The sequence below is a fragment of the Rhodamnia argentea genome, chromosome 10, assembly GCF_020921035.1.
Source record: "Rhodamnia argentea isolate NSW1041297 chromosome 10, ASM2092103v1, whole genome shotgun sequence".
In the NCBI taxonomy this organism is placed as follows: domain Eukaryota; kingdom Viridiplantae; phylum Streptophyta; class Magnoliopsida; order Myrtales; family Myrtaceae; genus Rhodamnia; species Rhodamnia argentea.
Genome location: NC_063159.1, coordinates 9,771,611 through 9,799,173, shown reverse-complemented (window position 1 = coordinate 9,799,173; position 27,563 = coordinate 9,771,611). Strand labels below are relative to the sequence as shown.

The 27,563-nt window shown below is 41.2% G+C and overlaps 4 protein-coding genes across 7 annotated transcripts; 3 read left to right on the top strand and 1 right to left on the bottom strand.

Annotated features, from left to right (window-relative positions):
* Positions 1 to 129: 129 nt before the first annotated feature.
* Positions 130 to 4,377, top strand: LOC115739156 (probable methyltransferase PMT19). The gene is made up of 6 exons (XM_030672120.2): positions 130 to 845; positions 1,195 to 1,405; positions 2,099 to 2,396; positions 2,839 to 3,228; positions 3,463 to 3,540; positions 3,951 to 4,377. Exons 1-6 carry the CDS (start codon positions 174 to 176, stop codon positions 4,159 to 4,161), a joined length of 1,860 nt encoding a protein of 619 aa, XP_030527980.1. The 5' UTR covers positions 130 to 173; the 3' UTR covers positions 4,162 to 4,377.
* A 486-nt stretch (positions 4,378 to 4,863) lies between these two features.
* On the top strand, positions 4,864 to 7,859 carry LOC115739157 (PLASTID TRANSCRIPTIONALLY ACTIVE protein 6, chloroplastic). The gene is made up of 6 exons (XM_030672121.2): positions 4,864 to 5,527; positions 5,604 to 5,672; positions 5,894 to 5,998; positions 6,798 to 6,917; positions 7,384 to 7,473; positions 7,587 to 7,859. The coding sequence occupies exons 1-6, from the start codon at positions 4,919 to 4,921 to the stop codon at positions 7,701 to 7,703; spliced, it is 1,110 nt and encodes a 369-aa protein (XP_030527981.2). The 5' UTR covers positions 4,864 to 4,918; the 3' UTR covers positions 7,704 to 7,859.
* A 2,573-nt stretch (positions 7,860 to 10,432) lies between these two features.
* Positions 10,433 to 16,077, bottom strand: LOC115739194 (pentatricopeptide repeat-containing protein At1g06710, mitochondrial). Of its 3 annotated transcripts, none has more exons than XR_004015198.2 (3): positions 12,902 to 16,077; positions 11,383 to 11,628; positions 10,433 to 11,114 (listed from the first exon to the last, which is right to left on the bottom strand). XR_004015198.2 is itself a non-coding variant. In XM_030672193.2 (2 exons), exons 1-2 carry the CDS (start codon positions 15,923 to 15,925, stop codon positions 11,584 to 11,586), a joined length of 3,069 nt encoding a protein of 1,022 aa, XP_030528053.1. In that variant the 5' UTR covers positions 15,926 to 16,077; the 3' UTR covers positions 10,433 to 11,583. The 3 variants fall into 3 exon arrangements, 1 of the variants encoding a protein (XP_030528053.1); XR_007196744.1 differs by having other exon boundaries at positions 10,433 to 11,313; positions 11,421 to 11,628; XM_030672193.2 differs by having other exon boundaries at positions 10,433 to 11,628.
* Positions 16,078 to 17,186: 1,109 nt separating this feature from the next.
* Positions 17,187 to 25,921, top strand: LOC115739306 (plant UBX domain-containing protein 11). Of its 2 annotated transcripts, none has more exons than XM_030672332.2 (10): positions 17,187 to 17,325; positions 17,915 to 18,014; positions 18,833 to 18,885; positions 19,290 to 19,371; positions 19,713 to 19,778; positions 19,868 to 19,935; positions 22,104 to 22,319; positions 22,418 to 22,871; positions 24,446 to 24,676; positions 25,506 to 25,921. In XM_030672332.2, the coding sequence occupies exons 2-10, from the start codon at positions 17,915 to 17,917 to the stop codon at positions 25,745 to 25,747; spliced, it is 1,512 nt and encodes a 503-aa protein (XP_030528192.2). In that variant the 5' UTR covers positions 17,187 to 17,325; the 3' UTR covers positions 25,748 to 25,921. The 2 variants fall into 2 exon arrangements, with proteins under 2 accessions (XP_030528192.2, XP_048127511.1); XM_048271554.1 differs by having other exon boundaries at positions 17,912 to 18,014.
* The last annotated feature ends 1,642 nt before the right edge of the window (positions 25,922 to 27,563 follow it).

Below are 27,563 nucleotides of genomic sequence, written 5' to 3'. Positions count from 1 at the left end.
GGGATCCGTGCTCTTCTTTGGATTTTTATTGACCTTGGTAATCCCCACTCCCAGGAGCAAAAGAGTGATTGAAGATAAAAGGGAAAAAGAGTGCACCAATCTCGATGAACTTTCCCACCGGCAGGCACCGGCAGCTTCTGAGCTCAATCACTAGCAGCAGAGCAGCATTGCACATGGCAACTCCTCCATCTCCAACGCCATTAATGAAGTTGCTCGCCGTCTCTCTCCTCTGCTCTCTCTTCTTCCTTCTTGGCTCTTACACCAAGTACTCCATCACCATTTCTCCTCCCCTACAAGCTCCCCACTTGCCGTCGCCCTCTCCCTGCCTTCCTCTTCCAATCAACTTCACCTCCATCCACCAGTCCGCTCTCTCTCCAAGGCGGCCCCTTGACTTCGAGCCTCACCACTCCATCCCTCTCCCTCCCCCTCGAGAAAAGGCCGCCCATTTCTTGGCCCCCTGCCCCAAGAACTACACCAACTACTGCCCCTGCCACGACCCGTCGAGGCAAAAGAGATTCGCCATTGAGAGGTTCTTCCACAGGGAGAGGCACTGCCCCGAGACCCATGAGCGACTCCGGTGTCTGGTCCCGAGGCCGGTGGGCTACAGAACCCCCTTTCCATGGCCTAAGAGCAGAGACTATGCCTGGTTCAAGAACGTGCCTTTCCCTAGGCTCATCCTCTACAAGAAGACTCAGAACTGGGTCAAGTTGGAGGGCGACCGCTTCTTCTTCCCTGGTGGAGGGACTTCGTTCCCGATGGGCGCCAAGGGTTATGTCGATTTGATTAAGCGGGTCGTGCCTTTGAAGTCCGGGGCTATAAGGACTGTTCTTGATGTCGGTTGTGGGGTAGGTGTGCAAAAAAGTTTCATGCTTCCTAGTCGGAGTTTCTCTGCTTTGTGCTTCTGCTTTCCGTTGATTACATTATACTTTGAGCTCTCCTTCGTTTAGCAAGTTGATTAGTGATCAATATATGCTTCAGTTACGCTGTCTCTACAATCCATTTTTAGTATTTGCCCTGTTCGGACCGGTTTTGAAGTATAAAATGCTTGTCTACTGTGGAAATGGCTCTGAGTAGGATAACACCTTTCTAAATTGGTAGCTTGCGCACATTTTACTGGTGTAATCAAATTGCTTCTTAACTTTGTTGTTCTTGTCTGCTCTTCAAAATCCCACTGAATGCTTTGAATTCCCGCAGGTTGCAAGCTTTGGAGCTTCTCTGTTGGATCTCAACATCATCACTATGTCCATTGCTCCAGTAGACATACACGAAGCCCAAGTACAATTTGCCCTGGAGAGAGGACTTCCAGCGATGCTCGGCATACTAAGCACCTACAGATTACCGTACCCATCAAGATCTTTCGATATGGCTCACTGTTCTCGCTGTCTTGTTCCATGGACTAATTATGGTACTCATCCTTACATCCTCTGCTTACATTGGAACTAAACTCCTTTGTTCCCTATTTTGGACTTTGGAGCAGAAGCAATTGGATTTTTCCATTAATATAAGAAGACATAGTAGAACCGGCATAAAATGTTGCCCTTCGTCTTTCGAATTTTTGCATCTTCTCTAGAAATGCTTTTTAATTTTGGTTATGTTGAATTCTTCTAGTGGAAATCACAATTTTATGGGGAGAACTGGACTGGATTCTTTACTGCTACTGAATACTATGAGTGATGAATCATAGCACTCCGTGTATCGATAGCTTTGTACTCTCTTTACTAAAAAACAATCTGTTCTTCACCCTTTGTTCTCTGTTTTCTACACGTCACTCTTATCCCAGGGACTTCGTATTGTCTACTATTAGTGATGAATCATAGCACTTTGTGAATCTGTAGCTCTGTACTCCCTTCACTCAAATGATCTGTTCCTCAACCTTTGTTCTGTGTTTTCTGCACGTCACTTTTATCTAAGGGTGCCAGACGGTTTCAACATCCATGCAAGTGGTAGCAGGATGGAATAGTCTTCTTTCCACTAAAATACTGAGATTCTCTGTTGTATCTGGGGCTTCAAAATAATCCTCTCGCATGCCATTTGTTCATACAATTCTATACTCCAATTGTTCATTCTGTGCTGTTGCCTGCAATGTGACAATCTCTAGATGGACAATATCTGATGGAAATCGACAGGGTGCTGCGCCCCGGTGGTTATTGGGTGTTATCTGGACCACCTATAAGTTGGAGGACCAGCTACAAGGGTTGGCAAAGAGAGGCTAAGGAGTTGGAAAATGAGCAAATTGGTCTGGAAGATCTTGCCAAGAGGCTGTGTTGGAAGAAGATTGCTGAAAGGGGACCCATTGCCGTTTGGAGAAAGCCTACCAACCACGTGCATTGCATTCAAAAGTTGAAGGCTTGGAAATCGCCCAAGTTATGTGCTCTCGGTAATCCGGATGCTGGTTGGTGAGTTTCTTCAGCTCATACCTTATAGTTTACTCTTCTAGCCTAAACTTGAAAGACCTCATTCTTTGCTCTTGATCAACGCTATAGTAAAATGCCCATTGTCATTTGGCAATTCAATGTGCTGCCCCTTGCGGGCAGCACGCTTCTGATGATAAACTAATTGATATCTCATTTGGCTGAGCAAAAAAGGAAAAAATGCACAACATAAAATGTTCAACCGATAGACATCTCACAAGTTGCAGATGATCTATTCATTCATGCAAAAGCAAATTACGTTTTTGATGATACACGCATTTATTTTTATGGTCTGACTGGTGTTCTGATTGTAAGTTCTGTACTTATATGGATGGTATGAGAGCATGGACGAAAATGGCAATTTCATACGTTTATCTGCTGTATCTGACAATTTTCTGGTCCATGCTTATTCTATTTTTCTCCAAAGGTACACGAAGCTAGAAAAATGCATCACCCCTCTGCCGAAAGTCAACAACATCCATGAGACATCAGGCGGTACCCTTGAGAAATGGCCGAAAAGATTAAATACTGCTCCTCCAAGGACTAGAAGTGAGATGAAAGAACGAATTGCAGCTAAGGCCTTCAATGAAGATAATCAGTTATGGAAAAAGAGAGTTTCTTATTACAAGATAATCCTCAAATCCCTTGCCCGAAGGAAATATAGAAATGCCATTGATATGAATGCTGGCCTTGGAGGATTTGCTGCTGCACTGGCTAAGTATCCAGTTTGGGTGATGAATGTTGTCCCATACGATGCGAAGAATAATACACTCGGCATTATCTATGAGCGTGGCCTTATTGGAACATACATGAACTGGTAAGAGCTGTTGAGACTTGCATATGAGTGTAGATGTGTTTTCCCTCTTTTCTCTAATAGACCTGGAAATTTCCATGATTTATTCGAGATCTCGCCTTTTCTGGTCTCTGAGTAGAGACCACTGAACTTAATGTGATTTGACATAAGAAATGCTCTTGCGACACCAGTTAAGAATCATTTATCTCTTGATTATAATTTAGTGACTAAATTGCCGTAGAAAATATATGCTTGCAGGTGCGAGGCCTTCTCTACATATCCTCGGACTTATGATTTGATTCATGCCAATGGTCTGTTCAGCGTGTACATACACAAGTAAGCAGTTCAGCTCTGTCTCTGCTCTTTTTGAGGTACTTGGAGTTAGATGTTACTCATGAACCAAAAGTACGAAAAATTAGGAAACGAAGCAGGATGACTGTTGCTTGACGTATTGCGGAGCACTTTTGCACTGAATCTAGCATCCATGACATGCTAGTCTCTGGTTCATTATCTCTGCCTGTTATTTAGAGGCATACAATTTTCATCTACTTTCATTCCCACAGAAGCCATGCATTGTGCAGCGTGTACCAGTGGTTGTTTCTAGTCAATCCAGTTTATGGGTGGTAAATGGTATGGCATGAAATAGGTTAGGGACGTCATCATCTCTTTTTGGTGCATTGAAACGGATAGGACACAAGAAAGAAGATTGCGTTATAGTGCTTCTAATATTATGATGCCATATGCAGGTGTGACATTCTTGACATCCTCCTCGAGATTTATCGGATTCTTCGCCCTGAAGGTGCGCTGATCATAAGGGATCATGTTGACATAATTGTCAAAGTGAAAGATATGGTGGATCGAATGAGGTGGAATGGCAAGGTATTTCACAGCGAGAACGGGCCATACCATCCTCAAAAGGTTCTTCTCGTCGACAATTCCGAACAGATAAGTTCGTGAGTCATTTTTGTATCGCGTACTCGAATTAAAGCATCTGTATCATTTATAGGCCTAGAGACATTACCTCGTTTAGGTGCATCTGTTTCTGAGTTTTTGAGAGGAAGCTACTGGCAGTGTGTCCGGGAAGGTACTGATTCCCAGAGGCATCAAATGCCAAGAAGTTGCTGATCACTGATGTTGGCTGGCAAATGCAAAGGAACATCCTGACTGTATCAACGTCCCGAATGAATCAATGTTAGGAGAACGTGTCACGGGCCGATACTTTACATCGCGAACTGGGCGGCGCTTAAACCTTGATTTACCTTCCTTGGTCTAAGTTTGTTTTTTGCGTTTCTAGCGTAGGAAACGCGATCAGCATCTCCACCGCTCTGCCATCTCGACAGGGTTTAGCAGTTCCGTTTCCTGTGATGAACCAGAGCACATTGTTAATCGTCCAAGCAACTTAAGAAAGTTCCTTGCGGCAGAGCCGATGTCGCCCCCGGACTTGTTTGATGCATAGAAAATGTAGCATAAAAAGAACAATATTCCGGCATGTATCGACCGATCGTTGGTTTCCAGAGAAGCTAAAGGGACATAATTACCATTTTGGAAAATTAGAATTGCAGCTGGTGAAATGAAATTACGTGCAGAAGAAAAACGAACATGCCATGTCTGTAGATCTGAGCGTTTGATATGGAAGGAAATGATTGTTTGACGGTTGGGTTATAATTGAAAGGAAGTTTACTTTGTGAGGTCTTTTTTGAGATAAAATTAAAAGATGGGGCTACTTTTGAAAAATGAAAACAGTGCTATATCCTCTGCAAACAAGAGAAAGGCAAAAACCCATCCAAAACCTCCCACTCCGTCTATCACCATGACCACCACCACCACGCTCCTGCGCCCTCCTCCGCCTCTCGCCGCCGCCAAACTCCCCTCCCTCGCCGTCCCCACCTCCGTCGTGGCCACGGCCTCTCCGTTCCTCTCCCTCCCGAACCTCACTCCACGTCTCATTTACATGAGGCATGCGAGGCAGAGCCCCTTCCTCGTGCGCGTCGACGACGGCGATGCCGACGGCGGAGGCCCCGACGACTACGACATGGACGAGGACGAGGTCGAGGAGGTCGACAACAAGAAGGATTTCGAGGTCGAGTACGACCCTCTCGCCATGGCCTCCTCCCTCGCCGCGGCTTCCGGCTCCGGTGACGGCGACGACGACATTGCCATGGTCCACAGCAAGAGCTTCGTCTCCATACAGGGTTGGGACTCCGAGATGGTGGTCGATTACAGGATCAACGAGGATGAGTTTCACAAGATCAGCTTGCTTGACTGTGATTTCTTCATCCGGAAGCCTCCCGACCCAGATAACGATGTCTATGATTTCAGAGAGGTCTGTTAACTCTCTCCCTCTCTGGTTGAATCGAGCTTGTTCAAGAAATGAGGAGTAACTTTTATCATTTCCGCAGATGTATGTAACTCCTCCAGACACTGATGTTTATGCGATTCCTAAAGTGCTCGCACGGATGCCTCAAAAGGTAATTTAGCTTCTCAGAGTTTACTTTTTCTACTTATGCGGTATGGATGTGAAATTGTCACTTGAATGGCTGAACTACAATATATGCCTAATTCAATCACTAGACTCTGTAATTTCCTTGATTGGCAAAGTCTTGTGCTTGAGATAGAACGCATCGCGATGTTTGGGAGGTCTTGTGCTGATTACACGGATATGTGTTTTTGTTCTACGTCCAATTCGCAGTACATTCGATGTGCAATGAGCGACTATGGATGCTACAATGTCACCGAGCCACCCATTGATGCACCCCGAGATCCTATGTATAAGTCTGAGAGGGAGATCACAAAGGTAACATGCTGGAAGGAAACCGTGTTTTAATTACCTTTGATTGTATTACCTCTAGTTAACTATTTGTCATTTATTCCAATATTGACATGCACTCTTTTACAATCTAGCATTTCTTCTGTACTGCAATGCACTTAACGATAACCTTCTGATCAAACAAATAGAGGTAAAGAGTGAAATTATGGAAGAGCACATAATATTGAGATTCTAGGGGGAATGCAGTATTTAGACAATGAGATTTTTCAGAAATCTGATTCATTCAGACCTTTTTCGTCTTTATTTATCTGTTATTGGTTGGAGAACAGCGGCATCTTCAGCTTGATCAAGGTAATCATATTAGACATCTTAGCTGATTTGCCTCTCTTCCCAATCTAATCTGAAACTTTTATAAGACCGGTCGTCTTTGCCTCCTCATAGCGAGATGAATAAATAGATGATGGTCTGATTAAGGAAGAGTCAAGGTTCGGAAAATACTTAGTGATACGTCTCATGGTGTACCCTAGGAAATGAATCCTCGGCACTTGAATATCTTGTATAAAGAAATATTTGTTAATGCTTTCTGTTCTCTGCGAAATTCAGACAAAATTATATCCTGATTATCCTCCCTGGTTTTGCCTTCTTGTTTGTGTGCCTCTTGTTGTATAGTATTTTCCCCTTTCTGTTCTTACCTCTTTATTTACAGAAATTTGCGGGAAGGAGTTCTTCATAATATTTTATCGAATTCTTGTTTTTTTTACTATAATTATTCTAGTGAACGACCATTACTTTTAATTGATGGCATGACTTATGTCTTCTGCTGCAGGTTTTCCTTACAAAGCACTACAGGAATCGGAGGCTGGGTGACCCAGAATTTGTTCTTGACTTTGAGGAGATATACGTGATTGATTCGAAAACAAAATCAATAACCAGGGCAAAAGTGATTGTAAGATATTCTTCTTTTCCTCAGATTACTCGTGATTTGCTATTTCAGATATCAGGTAATTGAGCGTACACTGTAAATGAACACAAAAATGGTCCCTGTAAAATTGAGTAAATAGAGGTGTATAGGAGGGTGCTTTCTTCCTTCCTTTTTTGTCGTTTTTAGGTGAGTCCCAGTTGGGTGGAGGGTTTGGCCAGAGGGGGTTGGGTTTGCAGAAGCCAGCACACAGATTGAGTTGTGGCAAGGGTTATCTCATTAGTTCGTCTCTAGTATGAATCCATTTGCACCGACTTGGCAATACAAGTACTGTGACAAATTTTGGGCAAATAGAAGACTACTGTGACAAGTGGAAAGGAATTCTCAAGTGTGTAATAGATATGTTTAACAGTATAGTTCTAGCAAGTATTATTTATATTAATCAGTCACATGCCTAGCCAGGATATTTACTACCTCGTTCTTCATTCTGCAGGTCACAGTTCCAGGAGGAAGAACTAGGGATAGGAAATATGACTTGCTCGTGATACGTGATAATGGGACCTCCTTCAAGATAATTCATGCTGTGAGTATCTCGGATTAAGTCTTGTCGCTTTAATTTGTGCAGTGGAAAGAGCATACTATCATCCTTTTGAATGTGCATTTGAGTAATTCATCATCCTTCTCTCATTCTTTCAGAGTGAGAAAGATGATCCCACCACAGTTATAGAGAGGGAAGAGTGGGTGAAGACAAGGCAAGACATGGAGAGACATCTGAGGAAACTAAGAGACTTTAGCATTTCAAATTGGTTCTAGATTCACATAATCTAGAGAGCACTTGTTGTAAATTAGGGAGTCGGATGGTGAAGTTTTGTATCTCAGCCATGCCATTCGACACTGACCTGTATCGCTTTGGAGGATCCTCAGTATGGCAATTTCAATTGATTACTCTGCGATTGTGTCGTGACTAAATGATGTTCATCCTGTCAGGTTTGAAGTTTTTCTCTGTATGTTGATCGCATGGCAGCTATGGTTTTGCGGGTGACATATGCTCACCCATCCTCGATACTTTGTGCCTCGCTTAATTTTTACCTGGATTACTTGGAGTAAAATATGGGGATAGTGTTATTCTGTAGGTAAAACAATGGGATTGCAGTTTTGCTTGGCGACATTGTGAGACCCGCAAGACTTGGAGAGAGAGAGTCGGTTTATGCCAACGACGAGAGACGTACAGCGGGGATGAAATTATATGAATCAAGAATTTGTTGCTTCTCAAACTCTCTGCATTGTTACTCGCTACTGCTCATAACACCCTTGCTCATAATTTAGCAACAAAGCTATGTGCTATGACTATTTTTGAATAAGCATCAATGTAGGAAAAATTACGAAAAGCATTAATCTATTGCGATTGTGTCAATTCGGTCTTAAATCTTTTATATTTATGTCAATTCAGTCAATTTTGACCGTTCAGCTCCGACGTGATATTGTCAACGTTAACGTGGATATTTTCTAATAATAATTTAACACCTTTTTCAATGTTTTATTTTGTAGTTTTTTGGACTTAGGGTCGGGGAGGGCTGTGGTGCCCTCACCTAGCCATTGGCGAGGGTATCGCGGCCCTCACTAGATCTAGGCGAGGGGCTGCGCGCTCCCACCCTAGCCAGCGAGAGCGTTTCGGCCCTAATTCTAGAAAAAAAAAGTATAAAAGATTCAAAAAATTATTAAAATATTTGGAAAAAAAAAAAAAGAGGGTCCACGTTAACGCCGACCACTAAAATTGGCCGAGATAGATTGAATTGGCACAAATGTAAAAGTTTTGAGACTGAATTGACCAAAAAGAAAAAGTGTTCAGCAATGAATGGGTATGATTATAATAAATTTAAGACTTCTTTGATAATTATTTCTTGTAATACATATTGCGATTAACCCCTGAAGATTCTGCAGCAAGTAAAAAAAATGTTTGTTCCCCCGGTATTGAAGTTGCTGCCCTTCGCATCCGAACATAACTAAACATGGCAGCGGAAATCGCCCGAAAACACGTCAAAATACTCATATACTTTTACACTAAACATACTTGACTACGTGATTTTCAAAATGCCTTTAGACCCCGTCCTTTAAGAGGGAACCGAATCACACGCATGTAAATCATTTGTCATAAGTACTCGGATAAAATGTTGAAAAAAGAAAGAAAAAGAACTTATCTATTTAGTTAATTGGTTAATAGGATGACATGTCACCAATCATCTATATATGGAGAGAAAAGTAGCAGAAAGTACCAAAAATCTCGTACGGTGCTCACTTTATCGCCAATAATTTTTTTCAGGTCACTTAAATGTCACTCAAAAAAATATGATCACTTAATTGTCGATTTCGATCTAGGTCCCTGTAAATCCGACATGACCATTTTCTTATTAATTTCTTTGTCCGACATGGTTCGCCGGCGTGCCCAATCAGCATATATAGCCTAAAATGATGTCGTCTACGTGTTTTGCCCCAAATTGAAAATCCAAAAAGTGACTACAATCCCAAATCAAAACCCTATCCGATTTGCCCCCAATGCAGATGAACAAGTCGATGGACCTTCCAACTCTGAAGTTCTTTTGTCGTCTCGGATTCCAACTCGAAGAGCCGCTTCAAGTTCCGGAACTTCTGAGGCAAGAGTTGAGGAGGAAGAGGGCGATGTCACTGCGTAGGCCTAGCTCTTCCGTGAAATATCCAAAAATGTCATTGTGATTGAGATCGATGCCAGCGACGGTGCAGACGTTGGGGTCATTGGGGGCGGGCAAGCAAAAGATGTAGAAGTAGTCGCAGACGAAGGGGCCAACCCACTTGGCAGCAGAGTTGTTGGTGGGGTCAGAGATGATGGCCCGCTTCGGGGCTGGGAGGGTGACGTAGGCGTTGTGGAGGCCTGGTTCTAGAAAGAGGTGGATGGGTCGACAGTGATCCTATCGCCGCGGCCGCCGAACTAGTCAAGGAAGTGAAGAAGGCGGCTCCGTCGGCAGCAGTGAAAAGGACGGCGAAGGAGGTAGCGAAGAGAGAGAGAGAGAGAGAGAGACCGAGCGAACAACAACAGAACTTTGAGCGAAAGACGTCGTTTTACACGATCCCATCACATTGGATTATTCCACGTCGTTTTAAAATGTCTACATGGACCGGTCTTCAAAATGAAATGCCAGCTCAGCTAAAACTTTTAATTATAAAAATCCATGCAATTTTTTTGGGCCGAAACGCTTAGGTAATCATTTTTTCTTTGATTTGATACTTAAGTGAGCGTCGTACGAAACTTTTGGCACTTCTACTATATATGGACAAATATGACTTTTCCACGGAAAGGAATATAATATCAATATTCTTGCTGATTTGGGCTTGGCTTCAAGGGATAAAGTAGCAGGCACGACCTTTGTCCGCCCTGTGTGTGATTGCTCCCTGTATTTCCTCGGGACTAAAAATACGTCCCTCCTCGTCATCCAATATAGCGAGGGGAGTAGAACAACTATGGAAAGCATAGAAGGGCCCAATGAATTAGTAAAGTATACTTCAATGACCCCTCCATACGACTGGATAGACACCAAAAGACTAGGATTAAAGCAAGAAAGGAAGCAGGGACAGTTCTTGCAAGGTCACCTAGCACAGAAGCTCTTAGCCTTGGCGCCACAGAAACGTCCTCTTCCCTGCGATTTTCTCAGCGATGATAGCTTGCTCAGCTGCACAATGGCCTTAACCCCAGAAACATCTTCAACCAAATGGCCGTCTGGAAAGTTTCCTACTAATTCTTAATGTTCATTCCCTGTGGAGGCGACCAGGCAGAGCTCCCTCTCATGGCATTGAAGAAACTTCCCAAAAGTAAGCGCTGTGTCCAAGGGCCCTTCTCACCATGCTACGGATCCATGTCTCAGTAGAGGGAGGGAGTAGATCTGAGCCAGCCCAGTCTGATGATCTGGGCACTTCCTGCACCACATCCCAACCTGTTGCTATTACTTGCTAGCAAACTTGGGCAATTCTTTGATTTCACTTCGGCGACAAGTCACCCAAACCAAGCCTGAAAAGGAGGAGACAACAAATAAAACAATAAAAGCAGTCTTTTATAGGGGAATGGTCCAACTGGCAGAACGCAGAGTGCTATATATGCAAGCAATCTTCCAGATTCCAAAAGCAACACAAAGTGAGCTAGGATATACCTGCACATTGTCACGGTTGGATGCTGCAGCAGTGGCAAGACTGTAGATACTGCTGCATAAGCAAGCTGCATAAAATAAGTATCTAAGATGCCGGATACGCAACGAGAAAAGAAAACAAAGAGGTCAGCATAGGATGGTAACTGGAGAGAGCATAATGTAGTCTGATACTGCCGGAATGTTGAATTTTCACTCCATCAGCAAATCACTATTCACTCCTGGCACCACTATATTCTATCCAGACACTGAAACTGGAAGCATTGAACAAACTCAAAGATATAAAGCCAACCATAAGGATTAGAATAAATTAAGCAGACTACGTACGCACAGCGATCTCGATAAAAGACACCGATCTAACCGTGTATGCCTTTCTTTTCCATCGAGTCGCTTTGTGGTTTGCACCCATGACCCTTTTTCCTGGTTATAATATCATCAGCAGTCCAACACCACAGAAATCTGGGGTTTCCACACAAGGCTGGAGCCAGTAGGTTCAACAGAAAACCGTAGAAAAGTAGGTGACGTCAACCTTTTACAGCTGTTTCTTCATCTTTGACCCACACAACATGCTGTTTTTGAAAGATCGAAGATGATAAATTTTGGGTGATGACGGAAGATACAATACGAGAACAAGTTTTTTAAATGGTAGGAACAGAAGCTTTGAACAATTAAAATGCTATGATGTATCTGAAGGACAGCAATAACAGGCTTCAACAAAAATCTTTCATTGAAATAACAAATCCTATTAGGGGAAAATAATGAAAACCCCAAGGAATTAAATTTTGAACATTGCATCTAAGTATGCATGGGAATGACACGATCATGATAAAACCAATATTCTGACATTTTACCCACAATGTTATTTTATGCATACGAAACTAATTTTCTTAAGAGACTTCCACCATAACAATCCCGAACAAAGTTATAACTGTTTTGAAATATACAGCTTCGAAAATTAAATGGCAACATACCGCCTACAGGACATGTATACTAATGTGTTTGGGTAGAAGACTTGAAAAGAACATTTTCATCATGAGTAGACATAACCATGTATTTCCTAGCATAGGAAGGTCAAAGACAACTCCACCAAAAAGTATCTCACTGAAGCACTGACAATCCTACATTGGTGGACACAGTTTACATATTCTACGAGCAGATCGACACAAATTGCATTCTTCAATTCTGCCCGTACAAATTACAACTCATTACAACTGTAACAGACTACAACAGAATAACAATATCAGTGGGTGTTACACACTGCCAATATGACAACTAGGGATGAGCAGAACTGTTCACAAAGGGATGGCAGACCAACGACAAAAATCAAGGCAGCTGATCAAACCAACAATTGTGTTAAAACTTGTGCGGCTGCTCTATACATTCTTTGTTACTTTGTCTGCACGCATGCATGTCAAGGATATTAGCGTTTCTGTGTGTGTGCATGTGACAGAGAAAGAGGGAGAGAGTAACATGTGTAGAACAAATCGGAAATTTGTAAGAACCGCCCACCGACATTTACTATAAAACTTGGCATGCTCGAACAATTAATAGACCAAATTTGATGTTCCAATCACCAAGATCTTCAGTGCTCTAAAAGTTCAGCAAAGCTGCTCTTTCTTTTTCTAAAACTACCAAGTTTTTCAAACAAACTAATTAGTCCAGTAACATCAACAAGGTAGTTTCATCACCATAACATAATAGGATTTCATGAAGCAACAGATAGATATCTAAGTTCACTTCACTATCTGGACTATGCATAAATAGTGAACAGAAACCGTGCATGTCCTAAAATTGAAGCAACATCATGAGAAGAGAGAGAGAGAGAGAGAGAGAGAGACAAACCATCCGGCATAAACTGTCTGAAAGCTGCAGAACTTCATCCCATTTATTGACTTTGACAAGGCCTCTTATGAGGTGTATAAATGTGCTTAACTTTGGAATATCACCCTGCTTTATCAAGTCTGCATACAGCTCAAAGGCCTTATCAACCTTACCGGCAAGAGAGAGACTCTCAATAAGTGAAGCATAGACTGTTTTGTAGCCGGCTAAACTAATTAAAGATGATCTAATCTCTTCATGTAGATCCAAAGCTACCTCCAATCGTCCAGCCTTGACAAAATTATCTATCAAAACATTGTAGACCGGAACAAGAGGCACCGAATTACCAGCGCCCATTTCATCTAAAAGCCCAAGAGAAACTATAAAGTCACGATTAAAACCTTCAATGACTTTACGGTACCCAGCTACATGCATAGGCCAATATGTTAGTTTCATCTCATCCAAAAGTTTATAAGCATCATCAAGAAGGCCGGCAGCACAACAATGGTTTATTAAAACCCCATAAGTCACAAAATTTGGAGCACAACCCTTAGAACGCATCTGTTCAAAAAGCTCAAAGCATTTGTTGATGTTGCCCGCTTTACCATTACCATCTATAATTGCTGTATATGTCACAACGTTAGGATGACAACCCTTTTCCTCCATCATCACCAGAAGTCTATATGCCTCATCATTCTTTCCCACTTTACATAGGCCATCAATCATCTCTGTGTAGGTGACGACATTAGGAACGCAAGAGTTCTCTAGCATTTTGGTTAAAACTTTTAAAGCAAGATCGAGCCTTTTATCCTTAAACAATCTGTCAAGCAAAGAACTGTATGTATACACATTGGGACTATAACCAGACTCCGACATCTTAGCAAAAACCTCTTGCGCTTCATCAAGTTTTCCAACCTTACAGAATCCATCTATGAGAGCATCGTAGACAATTTGGTTTGGTTCACAGCCTGCCACTGTCATGGCATCTAATAATTCACGAGCTTCTCTGACCTTGTGAGCCTTGCATAATCCATCAATTAAAGCCCCATAAGTGAAAACATTTGGTTCTGCCAATTCATTTTCACTGACTCTAAAATACATATTGATATCGGCGAGACTTGGATTTCCCCTCATTTTCAAATATATTCGGCATGCCTTTTCAATTTCTCCAGCTTTACAATGACCATCAATTAAAGCAGTATATGTAACCACATTAGGAGGGCAACCTTCAGATAACATGGACTCAAAGAGTTGATTTGCAGGAGAAAGCTTCTTTGCCTTGAGATGAGCATGGATGAGAGCGGTGTAAGTCACGACATTAGGCGCACAGCCATCTCTCACCATCTCGTCGAACCAGTGACATGCCTGCTCAATCAGTCCAGCCTTACAAAAATTGTCAATCAGAATTGTGTATGTATAGACATCGGGAACAACACCATTACTCTTCATCTCTTCGAACAGTGTAAACGCTTTATCAACCTTGGATGCATCGCACAAGAAACTGATCACTTTGGAGTATGTGCTACAATCAGGTATAAATCCTTTACTCATCATCTCGCGAATGATGCCATGTGCTTTCTCAAATTTTCCAGCCCCACATAGACAACGAGTAAAGTTAGCCACATTTACTTTGTTCAATACGACCCCAGCATCCAGCATTTCATTATAAGTATGCTCAGCTAATTCTAGTACATCTGAGCCAGGGAATTCCTCATTACCACATAATCCACCAAGCAATACGTTGTAGACCACATAACCAGGACGATACCCACATTTAACCATTTTTTTCAACAACTTATATGCATAAGAGTAGTCCCTCGAATTACAAAAGGCATGAACGAGAGAAACAAATATTTGGTGACCTGGATAACAACCCTCGGGAATCATCATACTGATAATCCTCTTGCACCTGCCTAACTGTCTTTTCCTCAAACACCCAGAAAGCAAAACATTGTATGTCACAACATTAGGAACGCAAGAACTAGAGCGCATCCTATCCAAGAACACCATAGCTTCGTCAAAAAGCGAAGCCTCACATAAACCAGCTATCATTTTTGTGTAAAGCACAGTGTTAGGAAGGAATTCTTCATTCTCAACCAACACGAGGGCTTCCCTCCACTTCCCTGACTTGCAGAGGGAATATGCAAAACAACCTAAGGTATGGCCATCCATACGAAACCCTGAGTCCGACATTTCCCTGTGAACTAAATAAGCTGTATCTAACCTATCAGCTTTAAGAAAAACTTGAACCAAAGCGTTATACGTCGATTGAGTTGGTCTGTACCCAAAGTCCTTAAGCCTCCCTAATTCTTCCAGCGCTAAGTTCCACAATCCATTTCGACAACATCTTTGAATCAAAACATTAAGCAACTTTCCGAGGATTTCCATATCTTCGACCCCTATATCTCTCCAAAACGAGTCGGGTATTCTCTCACTATCATTGCAACCGAGTCTTTCCAGTAATGCATTATACACAACCACCGGATGAGTGTATCCAATTTGTCTACCCGCCCACATAAAGAACTTAACAGCCAATTCGGGGTTTTTGACAATCTTCAAAACCTTTATCACCAGATATGGATTTAATTTCTCTCTAAACTGCCTGAGAGGCTTCTGAGTTTCGTCACCAAATCCATCCTTGCAACTTTCAACGGCATGTGCAACTAAAACAGCATCGTCTTCACAGGTATGTTGACCAAGATTGTGCGCAGAGGACTCTCCCCCATACCCCGAACCCGACAATGATTCGCGCAGGAACTCAAACTCTGCACCTGAAAAGGCCTCAACCCGCGAAGCTCCGGCCAAAACCGGGTCGTCCGGATGAATCAGACCTTCGAGATCGTCAGGCGATGAGGTGGAGAAGAATCTGGTATTGTGGGAGCCAAGCAAGCACTGTATGGGGAATTCAAGAGAGGTAAAGGGGCGAAAGCGGGACGAGGGTAGTGCACGTGAAGGAGGGAAAGCGACCAGCTTCTTCTCAGGCTCGAGAGTCGAAAGAGCAACGGGAGATGACGGACGAAGCAGGTGTTGGAGCCCTCTTCTGCGCATATCTGGTTTGATGCTCCAATGGGAATGTGCAGAGAAGTCCCTTAAAACCCCGGGAAGCTTTCCTAGGGTTTAAAAGGTGGGGATTTGGAGAAGAAGACGGCATCAAGTTTCATCCTTTTTACTTTGGTAATACAGTATCAAGATGTTGTCTTCCTGTTTCAATGTGTGCATTGAAAGGAAATGACATGGGAGGGAAATTTACTTAAATGTTTTTTTTTTATTTAACTTGCTAGGTTTGAGAAATAGTGAGGGGCAATAATAAATAAACAAAAAAAAAAAAGTTCATTAGCCTTCAATTCTTTCCATTTTTAAAGAAAAATAAAATAAAAATTGTGGATGAAATACTTGCTTCCACTACCCATTGTTTAGATCATTTTCGTTCAACCTTCATCTTCTTTTTCAACCGAGAAAAAGGAAATATTTCCCTAAATTTTTAGTGCGACTTCAAATACGCCTAACTATGATACCGCTTACCTTCTCGTTACCTGGGTGAAATTTCATTAGTATGGAATGAATCCTGAAAAGAGAAGAGGACGCTAATAAGCTGAGTTTTTTTCTAAAAAAAGAAAAAGGCCCCGCTATGGAAAAAAAAAAAAAGGTTGTAATCTACATATGATTTTTTTTTTTCACAATTTTGTTGAATCATTCGCCAACAGATGCTAGATGCCGTTTCGCATATTGGATAAAAATGCAAATCCATAGCTGTAGAAGTAAAAATAACGTATTCTTGAAATGCCGTGAGATGTTCACTAATTTTTAACTAATCGTCATAATTCAATTCGATCGTTTTGTTAAAGGTGAAAGACTCTTGACATCTTCAATTCTATCCACATTAATTGCCCTTTTCAATCTTTTTTACGGTTAAAAGAAAACTCCTTTAAATCAAATATACCAAGAAGACGAAAATAGCACATATATATATATATATATATATATTATGCATCCATAATCAGATGGCGACAGAAAAACTAGAAAATTAGTGAACAAAATGATAGAAAGGTAATACAAAATGTTGTGTTGCAAGACCATGGATTCGATCATGAAATTTAGCGAACTCATTTCATGCAAATTGATTTAAAATCGTGATCACCTATCAATCTTACATTTTCATAGAGGAAGGCGACTCCTCGGACGTCAGGGTAACATTGCCTTTACCATGATAACCAAAATGAAAGAGTCGAAAGCAATTTGGTTGGATATTTTTTAGCTAAAAAGTTAAGAAAAGCAAGGCACGCTTTCGACCGAAGGACAATGATCATCGCCGACTCTCACCTTGACAAATTTCTCTCTCTAAGTCACCATCGTCATCGTCATCAAGAGGAAGAGAAGTAAGAACTCACCCCTGACCTGACTTCCTCTGCTCCTGCGCGTCGACCTCAACTCTGCTGAATTTCACTTCGGTAATCCGATGCTAATTTCACTCCTCAGTATTTGTTTCGATCTTCTTTGGGCCAGATGGAATTTCGGTTGATAGACTCTTTCGCAGCCTGGAATCTTCTCTTTGCGTCCCTGGATTCTTCTGATAAACTTCCATTGGTCATCAATTCGGTTTTTTTTTTTTCCACTTTCCCTTTTTAGGGTTTTCTATTGATGGGCACTCAAATGGATGTTTGTCACTTGTCCGGTTGAGTTACTTGTGATTCCGATATGATAATTCGATGCCTATGTCCATGTGTCCGTGAATTTTACTTGTGATTTCGTGGATGTTGCTGTCTCATTGTAGTTTGATTGCCGGTGTCTTGATTTGAAAAGTTAAGGAGACATCCTTTTTTAATTCTGTTGGTGATTTCTGGTTTTGATATCAAGCTTCAATATAAAGTTGCATGCTCCTGCTTTTCGACAAGCTTTCATTCCCCAAAATATAGTTCTTAGCTATTCAAGAATTTTTTTAATTTCTTAACACATGTCTGCAAGAGTATGTTTAGAGTTCTAAGTATCTTTTAACGCTCGACAAATTGAGATTTATGTGTTCTTACCTGTTCTAAGTAGATGGAGCAGTCTCTCTTGTCTCTTACGTATAAAGGATCAATACTAGAAGCAATTTCTGAAGCCAAAGTGCAGAGGAAGCTATTTGTTGTCTACATTTCAGGTAATCGCTCTTTGATAATGAGGTCATATTGCCTCTGTGAATAGCAATGAATAAAACTGAGATAGGTGTTGAGACTCTTTTATTCTTGCCACTGCATATTTGGACCCTCTTTCAATTTCCTCATCTTGTATTCTCTGTCTCTTCCTTTTTATCTTCCTGCTATATTCTTCATGTAGCGATGTCACGGTCTCCGTGACTTTTAGCTGGCAGCTGTACGTAAGCTGCACAAATATCTGTGTAGAGGGAAGATTCCAGGACCTTTTTCGCCACCAGCTAGGCTATTCGATTGTAATTGATTTGTGGATAAGGACAGTTGATTTGCATTTAGGATCTCACTAAATGTTTTCTTGTTGCCTCAAGTCGTTATAATGCCAATTGCTTGTAATCCTAGGTTGGGGTGCATCCTGTGGATATAAGATTAAAAGCATGTGGGTACTGTTTAGTTTTATCTAGGAGTTGAACTAGGAAGATCCATTGAACTTATGCTTTGAAGGAAAGGGAGCAGTTGATTGACTCTTGTGTACATTACTGGCTCATGGATGTGCTCATGACTTGTTGTCCTGGACCCAGTTTCTTTTCTTCTCTTCCGTTGTAAAATTTCCCTTGATTGTGTACACTGCATTTATTTTATATCTATGCTTTTCCCTTTTCCTTACCCTGTAATCAGTACAAAGTATTTCTTTCTTGTCAATGCTATATTCTTTCTTCAAAATTCGTTCAAAAGCAAGAGTTGGTCCAGGGGAGACCTTATGTCAATCTAACAGCAATAGTCACATGATGTTAAGTTTACATGACCCTACCTTTTCATCCAATAACAGGTGAAGATGCGGAATCAGCACGCATGGAAGAAACTACCTGGAGGGATTTCCATGTAAGTTCTACAGTTTACTGCTCAAAGGGTGTTATCATCTAATGACAGGTGAAGATGTGGAATCAGCACCTGATTGACCCCTGGCGGCCTCCACCGACGGCTTTAGCCCTAGGGTTTGATTTTCCATTTTTTTTTTATTTTTTTATTTAAAAAAGAAATATTGTAGCAAAACCCCTCTGCAATAATTTTTTTTTTTTTTTTGGGCCAAACACTAGTTAGCCCAAAGTTGCTTTTCAAAGCATTTTTTACCAAACGTTATTTGCATTTCCCCAAAGCCCATTTCCAAAGCCAAACTGAATGCACCCTAAGTAGTCTCAACCCCTTTCATGCCATCAGTCTACTTTTTCTTTCAAATTTTTTTGTGGCTAACCCATTGTACTGTTGGTGCTTTGATGCTTAATCAGGTGTCGGAGTCACTGTCCAAGTACTGCATTTTTCTTCATGTCCTTGAAGGAAGCACAGATGCCTCTAACTTCTCAAAAATATGTATCCTTTTCTTGGAATGCTTCCCATTGAAACCATTTATTTGGGTTTTTAGTTTTCTTTTTTTTTGCTTACTATGGCTGCTATGTTCTTATGGTTTTACAAATTGATGTATTGATCACTTTCTGCACTTTTTTCCCTCTAAAAGATAGTTTTACCTTTTTTCCAAACGATGAGCAGAGGAAAAGTTTTTAGCCAAAGTTTTTAGCCATGTTTGAAGTTTTTTGTTCATGTGCACAGTGTTATCCATTTTCTGCAGAAGTCTGAATCCCTCCCTAGATAATGTTTCACCGTGGCATACATTTATTTAAGCAAAAACCCTATCCTTACATCAAACTGTGCAGACCCCCAGGGATCTGTTCCTTGTATTACAGCCATTGGGTATAATGGCGTGAAACTTTGGGAAAACGGTATGTTATATCTGATCTTTTTCTCCAGTATCAATTGCATTATCTGATGAAATTCTTTCGTGTGATATTTGTTACTCTTGTATGTTTAGAGGGATTTATCGGTGCTGAAGATCTAGCATTAGGTCTTGAGAAGGCATGGTTGAGTCTACATGTTCAGGTACGCCACTGCGGTCCTTCTTACTATGGTGAAGACTCTCTTTGATGATTGATTGCTGCTTTAGTTACCCTTTTAGTATAATCCTTCAAAAGTATGGTGCTCTTTAAAGAACTTATTGCCTAGTGTTGTTTTCCATAGTTTATAGAAGAACACTATTTAGGTCAAAATGAAAATGAGGGTGGCATTTTCGGAGCTACATGAGCTTATTGTTTCATAGGATCGCTTCTTACTCTCAGTCCCTCCAACATTTGAAAATTGAGTTGGTTTGGCTAAGTAGTGGTCCTTTATAGTGCTCTTTGGTTTTAAGCCTAGCTAGTGTTTCCATAATCTTTCTTCATGGACAGTCTTGCTTATAAAATTTGTTTTTTCTCTTTTGCATTTTCTAAAGTTCAGCTGAGGACTTTTTTTTTTTTTTTTTCCAAAAGCTGAGGGCTTCAATTACGCTATTTTGCACTTGTGCAATTCAGAATATCGAGATTATCTTACACTCTTTATCAGTATGTATTCACTTGAATTGAATGAGATGTCGAGAACACTAAGGCATACTTATAGGTTGGAAGGCCTCTCCATCTTTTGGTTACGTTGGGAAAATTTTTCTGTCCATCCAGAACAAATTTCAATGGGCAATCTCGAGCTCTCCTTTGGGGCTCAGCTTGTCCTAACTCACCCAGACCTGATTGATAAAATATACCATACATAATAAGAATAAGCTGTCTAGATACTCCTGTCTTTTGAGTGTTGCATCCGGCGACGCTGCATTTTTTCAGATTGACGGTATTTGTCATTGAACTGAGTGGTATTGGAAAAAGTAGTTCATTCATTCCACTTCCATAAGCGCTTTTAACAGAATTTTCTTGTGTGGCAGGCTCAAAGGATGCCTTGTCATATAAGCTGGTTGGAAACTCTAATGGAAGTTGGATGTATGGACTATGTTCTCAAATATGTGGTGTTGAAACACTAATAACACTGAATTGAAAACCAAGGGGTCCTTGGATGAAAACAACAATTTGTCCTATACATTACAGTAATGGGCAGTTTGAAGAATGCCCTCATGCTTAGTGTGGGGCCCAGCTTGGCCTGGGCCAATTTCTTGGCCTAATAATTCCCAAAATAGGCCCTTGTTGGGTCTTTATTTGAGCTGATCCACATGTGAGATATCAAAGACTTAAAAATCCTGACTTCATGATATCTTCGCGAAAATTAGAGGAGATTAGACTTGTCTAAGGAGTTTTCTTATCGCATAAGTTGCCCTCTTGATTCCATATCTAGTTATCTTTCTGTTTGGACGATGCCCATGAACAAAGCCCGTTCCAGGTTATTTTGGAATGAGATTGTAACTTTGCATGCCCTATTACAGTCATAGGAAGTTCATGAAATCTTTCAGCAATCGTTTCAACTGTTTCCTTTTGAATCATGTGCGGTAAATCCATTCTTCATCATGATGCAACAAACTCAGGCGCAATGTTCAGGAGCTTTGGCTTTGAAACCTACAATGAACTTTTAGCCATCTTTAAAATGTGTTTTAATGAAAACTATTAATGGGCCAGAAACAATCGTTGACCTTTTTCATCCGCATGTTGTACTGTATCATTGATCTCTTGGATAACGTATTAATAGGGGTGGAACAGAAAAATGTCAAATTACTTGGGTGCGTTCTTTTTTCACTTGTCCTGATTTATGGATACATCTAGTTTGTATGTAGTTCTCCAGTACCTGGTCTATGAGAATCATATCTAACATTCACAATTAAAGAGACAATCATAAAGGAAGCCATATATTAGTCAATGAAAGGTATTTATGTTACCCACTAACAGTTAAGTTCTTTGCCAGTATTGACTATCTCTTCAAAACTGGCATTAGACCACCTTTAGATCATTATTAGCTGCATCCTGACTTCATCTCTAGATTTTCACTCTCTTGAGGGGTACTAGTTTTCTATCAAGGTGGAAAAGGATGTCTTGATGTGCAAATTAATAGGTCAATCATTCCTGGTAAACTCTTAGCAGAAGTTTTTTGGATGGTAAAGATTGAATTTCCTGATCATGACATATGCATGTGCAAGTGCACTCATATATTCAATTTGTGATCCTTGTTTTTGTTCCATGTGAGGCTGGATTAATTAACTTCGACTGCCTAGATGAAATAATAATTACTGCTGGCTATTGTAGGAAACAGCCGCTAGTGTTTTTACTGCAGCACTCGCTGCTAGAAAATCTGAACAATCTGGTTCTCATGCATCAAGTGCGGCTTCAATAGAGCAAGGTAGTTCTTCAAGAACAGCTGCTAATTCTTCTTCTGACGAGCACAATCAAGGATCTGATACAATACCTTTGGTGTCCTCTGAGATACTTGAAGAAAAAAGATGCTGTGAAGACATTGCTGAGGTTTAAATTATATTCCGCTGTTGCCTTTTGTATACCTGTTTGTTTATTTATTACGATCCTCATATTAATGCTATGCACAATCCGTCATGATATGGCAGAAAATTGATGATGAGAAATCATCTTCTTTGGCTGAGGCAGCTAAAGGATCAGGAGATCCTAGCTCGTCTGATCTTGGCAACAACTCAGATGATTGCAAGTTTTCCCACATTGGAAAGGGAAATTCTGTCTCAGAGGAAGCTGCAAAATGCTCATCAGAGATTGCAGAACTCCCAGAGTCAAACTCTAACGAATCAAATGTAACTTCATCACAGGAAAGGCCTCGTTCTGTGGAGGATGTTGACATTGATGCGACTTGCAAACGTCCCAGTGGTAGTCAATCAATGGATGTCCATTTAAGTATCCGCTTGCCCAACAGTATAAGTCTTCAACACAAGTTCTCTGTGACAAGCACTTTGAGAGTGGTCAAAGAGTACGTGGACAAAAATCAAGATGGTAACATTAACTCCTACAATTTGGCCATTCCATATCCTCGAAAGGTATTTACTGATCAAGGTATGATTATGCAGATCTTTTCTGAACCCCTCGATAATCAGATTGGCTAATTCATCAAGTCAATCACTTTATTTTCTGGCTAAGCGATTCTTTTAGCTTATCTGGAAGCATCATTTCTTACATTCTTGTGATGAAGGAACTATTTCTAGTGCGTTCACTTATCTAGATTTGGCTTTGTTTGGCTTGTATGTCTTGGTTCATCTATGAAGCGCGAGTCTTGCTTTGTCTTAGAAGTGGTAAGCAAAACGTAGCCGAGTCTGCACATGATGTCTCTTAAAAGTGTTACTGATGTTGGGTTTACCTTTCAAGTCAAGTATTTAATTGGGTAAGCTTAGTTTTCCTGGGAATTTATTTTTTACAGGTTTCTGTCTAGAATGGTAATCAATAAGGATAGGGTGGCGGGAGCATGTTAAATCCTATAGATATGACTCAGCATTTGGCCACAGAAAATATCAGTGAAAAGCTATTATGGAGTTTCCTCAACCCAAGACTGAAATTGATCAAGGGAATTGGGACATGTTACAGGGCCAGGAGGACAAGTCTTCCTGAGTTTGATAATCTGAACATTTTGCTAAGACATGAGTTTGAATCTGGCTAGAAACAATTTTACCTGAAAACTGAAGCAGTTAGGTAAGAAATGATAGTTGAATTTTCACTTCAATCTGGCCAGGGTGTTTTAATTTCTCAAGTGTGGGGTGATAAGAAGGGTAGTTGAATTTTCGGCTCAGTCTGGGCAGCCTGTGCTGGTTTTTCGTTTGTGGGGTAATTTGCCATCCAGAGGGACCGCTTAACAGTAGTGGCATGGTGATGAATGATGTTAAGTTTAAGAACATGGCTGTCCTAGTGCTGTTGTGTACACAACAGCTAGGATGTTACTTCATGGAAACGGTTGATAGCAAGATGATCGTGGCGCCATTATCCTGAGGTCAAGGGATGGATCTGTTGTTTCTGCCTTCTGGAACACTTAAGAATATCTAGATGTACTTGGTATAGTAGGATCATAGAACCTGACATTTGGGATATGTAAGCACTCAGAGAAATCTGAAATATCTATGTTGAACGTGACATTGTAATATCTGCTTCTTGAATTCATTAGTTACTCAACTTAAGGGACAAGATTTGTGATTTACCCTCCAGTCAGGTAAGTAGCATTGAAAAGGATGTGCTAATGTGCACTGTCTTAATATTTCTGTAGACATTAGCAGTGCATGTATTGTTATTTAATAGGGAGAGCACAAGTGTTATTGGTATGATGACACACTTCTTTCGTTGTGTGTGGATATCATAAGGTGGTAACGCCTGTGAAATATTAGATCGGATTCAAGTGTAATAGAAGTGTCTCCATTCCATGTGCCTCCCTGCAATGCCGTCTCTAATCCATGTCCACAGTCCTAAAGTTTTAGTGTTAAAATGTCCTGTTTGGTTTGTCGCCAATTTTTTAGCCTGTAATTTTTATTTCATTTACATGGGTTTTATTTTCTCTTACAGCAGTGTGCTTGCCATAAAATGTCGTCCTCTTCCAGCTAAAATGCTGTTTATAAGTTCACATTGCAGCTTTTATGTTGTTAATGTAGATTTGGACAGATCTTTGTTGGAGCTGCAACTGGTTGGTAGACAAGCATTGATGGTGGTTCCACTAGAAAGAGGCACTAATCATAATAGAGGAGGTTCCCTGTCCCAGCACCTACCAAGTCCAACTGATGATTCTTCTGATGGAAATAATGGAGGGTACTTTGGAATTATGAGAAGAATCTTGTCCTACGTGAATCCACTTTCTTATCTTGGGGGCACGTTCCGCTCATCAGGTTCGACATAGGATTAAATAGCTCATGGCAGTACCCTTAGTCTCTCTAATCTCGAGAAATTGATCTTGTTGTGTTGGCTTGGTTTGATTTTGAGAAGATGTTCCTAGCCCTGGCATAAGCATCAAAATGAGGCATTGATGTGGTCAGCACATTCAAGATTCTTCAAATTTTTTCGGTAAAAAACTGGAAATTCATTTGAAAGGACTGGAAGCATTGTCCACGAGTACATCAGCGCCATGAGGAGGCATCATAGAAAAATCAGAGTGCAACAAAACAGCATTATTGCTTACCAGATGGTTCCTAGATAGATTACACTTGAACCTGCTATTTATGAGTAAATTATGGATATGGTTTTTGGATATGATGTGCAGTTTCTCATGCAGTCAATTTTATTTGTGGCTTTGTTGTTATTGATTGTTGGAATTTAATTAGCATAGGAAAATTTTTAAAGTGATGGATGAAGTTCATTGAACTTTCATGGTCCTTACCTTTCGGACTGACGCGCTCCTCTTCTTTAGTTTGCTGGATGGATGTGTGATTGCTGCTTATGTTTTTTTTTGGTAAAAGTGATTGCTGCTTATGTTGAGTGGGTCATGCACATAGATTGTACTTGCTGGAGCCGTAGTATTACCTGTGAATGCCAATTGCTATGGTAATGATAGGTGCCATGCCTGGCAAGTTTTGCGCATTATGTCGTCCTTTGGGAGCAGAAATTTTTGGTTCAGTGCAGTTTCTGTCATTGCTTTCTGAGACTAGATTTTGCTTATATAGCTTAATTGATCTGGAAAAGAACCGTATTCACTTGTTTATATTGTCATTGATGTTTCAGATCCTACTCCTCCTCCTAATAACTTGGCAAGAATGGAAGGACCAAATCTCCGTGCCTCGACAAATCAGAACACTTCTACGGGAATCAGAGCTGAGGGCGGGAGCAGGAGACCGACATCATCCCCTTTCGGTAGCAACATACATACTCTGAAGCGTGACGAAGATGATAATCGTTTCGGCGATAGAAATTCTTTCTGGAATGGGAATTCTACACAATATGGCGGCGACGGTGATGGAAGATAGGATGTAATTACATGAGGAAGTTTACGTCTGTTTTTCCTCCTTTTCTCTTTTCAGGCCAGTGTTAAAGGTATAAAGAGATGTGAAATAATGAAGTCGGGATGGATGGTTTGGTCGATCGGTGATGTTCAGATCTTGCAATAGTGAAATTGCAAAATATCATCCAAAATTTGTGAAGTTGGTTGGTGCTTCATAGTTTGCATTCTGTGATGGACTGGGTTTTGAGATTGCATGGCAGGGAAAAGGCGGTGATGCATGTTGGGAGAGCATGGCCGAAATCTGGGTAGCAAGGATATAGGTGGCATTTGGCTGCCGGTTTGTATCGACTTAGGTTGCGTTGGGGTCAGCTGCTCCGCCTTGCATGCAGATTTAAGGGTCTTCACGGATTCTTCATCTTTCTTCTGTCTTTTTCGACTTGTACACAGATTTAATGTTCCACATAGATCCCTTCTTCCCCTCTGGTCTTAGTTTGTTTCCTCTCTGAAACATACCCACGATGAAATTCTAATCAGAAGCACACGAATTTCTTTTCGGTCTTCTATGCACTAGTAAGAGTATACGTGTGCTTGTGAACTAGACCGTCGCAAACGTAAAGAACTCAAAACTGAAATGAGTTACAGTTCTGTTCCTCCGTTTCTACTTTTTCTTGTGTTTTGTCCCCTTGAATTGTCCACTCTTGGGGTCGGTTCTCCTCTTTCCCGACTACGGGGTTTCTTTTCCGTTGAAGAGAGACAATTTCAACTGATTGGTACAACCCCAGGGGATTAGTTGAGAACGCTAGAAAGGAAGTCGGCTGTCCCCACCTCCATCGATGAGGACAACAAGCCTCGAGTCTCACATTTGGCTGCCGCCGCTGCGAGCCCAGGTGAGGGCTTCGAGGTCGGCAGACCCCAGCCACCGCGATCCTAGGGTCGTGTGACCTTGGCGAGCCTCGCGACGAACAAATCTGGAGCAGCAGTGCAACTGTCGACGCTGCCACTGAGCATGGATCAGACAATCGGAAGCCTTATCTGCAAATGGTTCCCATAAGCAAAGGGAAAATTTGGTAGAAAAGAGTCCTTTGGGCTGTCTCAAAGAGACGATGAACAGTGCCTAATGTTAATGAGGGCAATAAAGGCAGTTGAAAATTTTCATTAGCAAAGCAGAAAGTCCAAAACCTGACTTTGCAAATCTTAATCAATGTTTAGACCTTTTGACCCAAAAAAAAGAAAAAAACACTGTTTGGACCTTTATATCTATCAATTTAACGCTTCATAGCAGCCAGGTTGGGCCAGACCTAAGCAATAATAATACACAGGGCCTATGACCCCCCAATCTAACCCTATTTGACACAATTATTCTGCAGATAACGAAAACCTACTCTTTCACTCACGTGTTCCCACCCCCACCAGCCATCGCCCGCCGCTACCCATCGTTGTTGGATCGCCGTCTTCTGCCGCAAGAGTAAAAATAATAATAACGAAGATTTTGGGATTGAACTCAAGCCCGGAACTTCACTAAAAGCAGAAGGAAAGAAGTGACATCATATATAAAGAAAAGGATTCGAATGCAAGCTCCTATGGACCTGATCTTTTGATCGTCTGATTGAATCGTCCTCCAAATCTAAAGCTTTGTTGAAAGGGTTAAGATAAACTATGAACAGAAAAAATGAGTGAGTACTTTCTTTATAGGTTGCGCGCTATTGGATGGTTGGTTCAACTTTCCTCCTTCCATCTATCTGCTGCCACAGAGCAAGCCTCTTTCTTGTACTTTGAGTGCCGAAACAAAGAACTCTCCAACAGTACCACATACCACCGCCCCCTCTTCTTAGCAACTACGG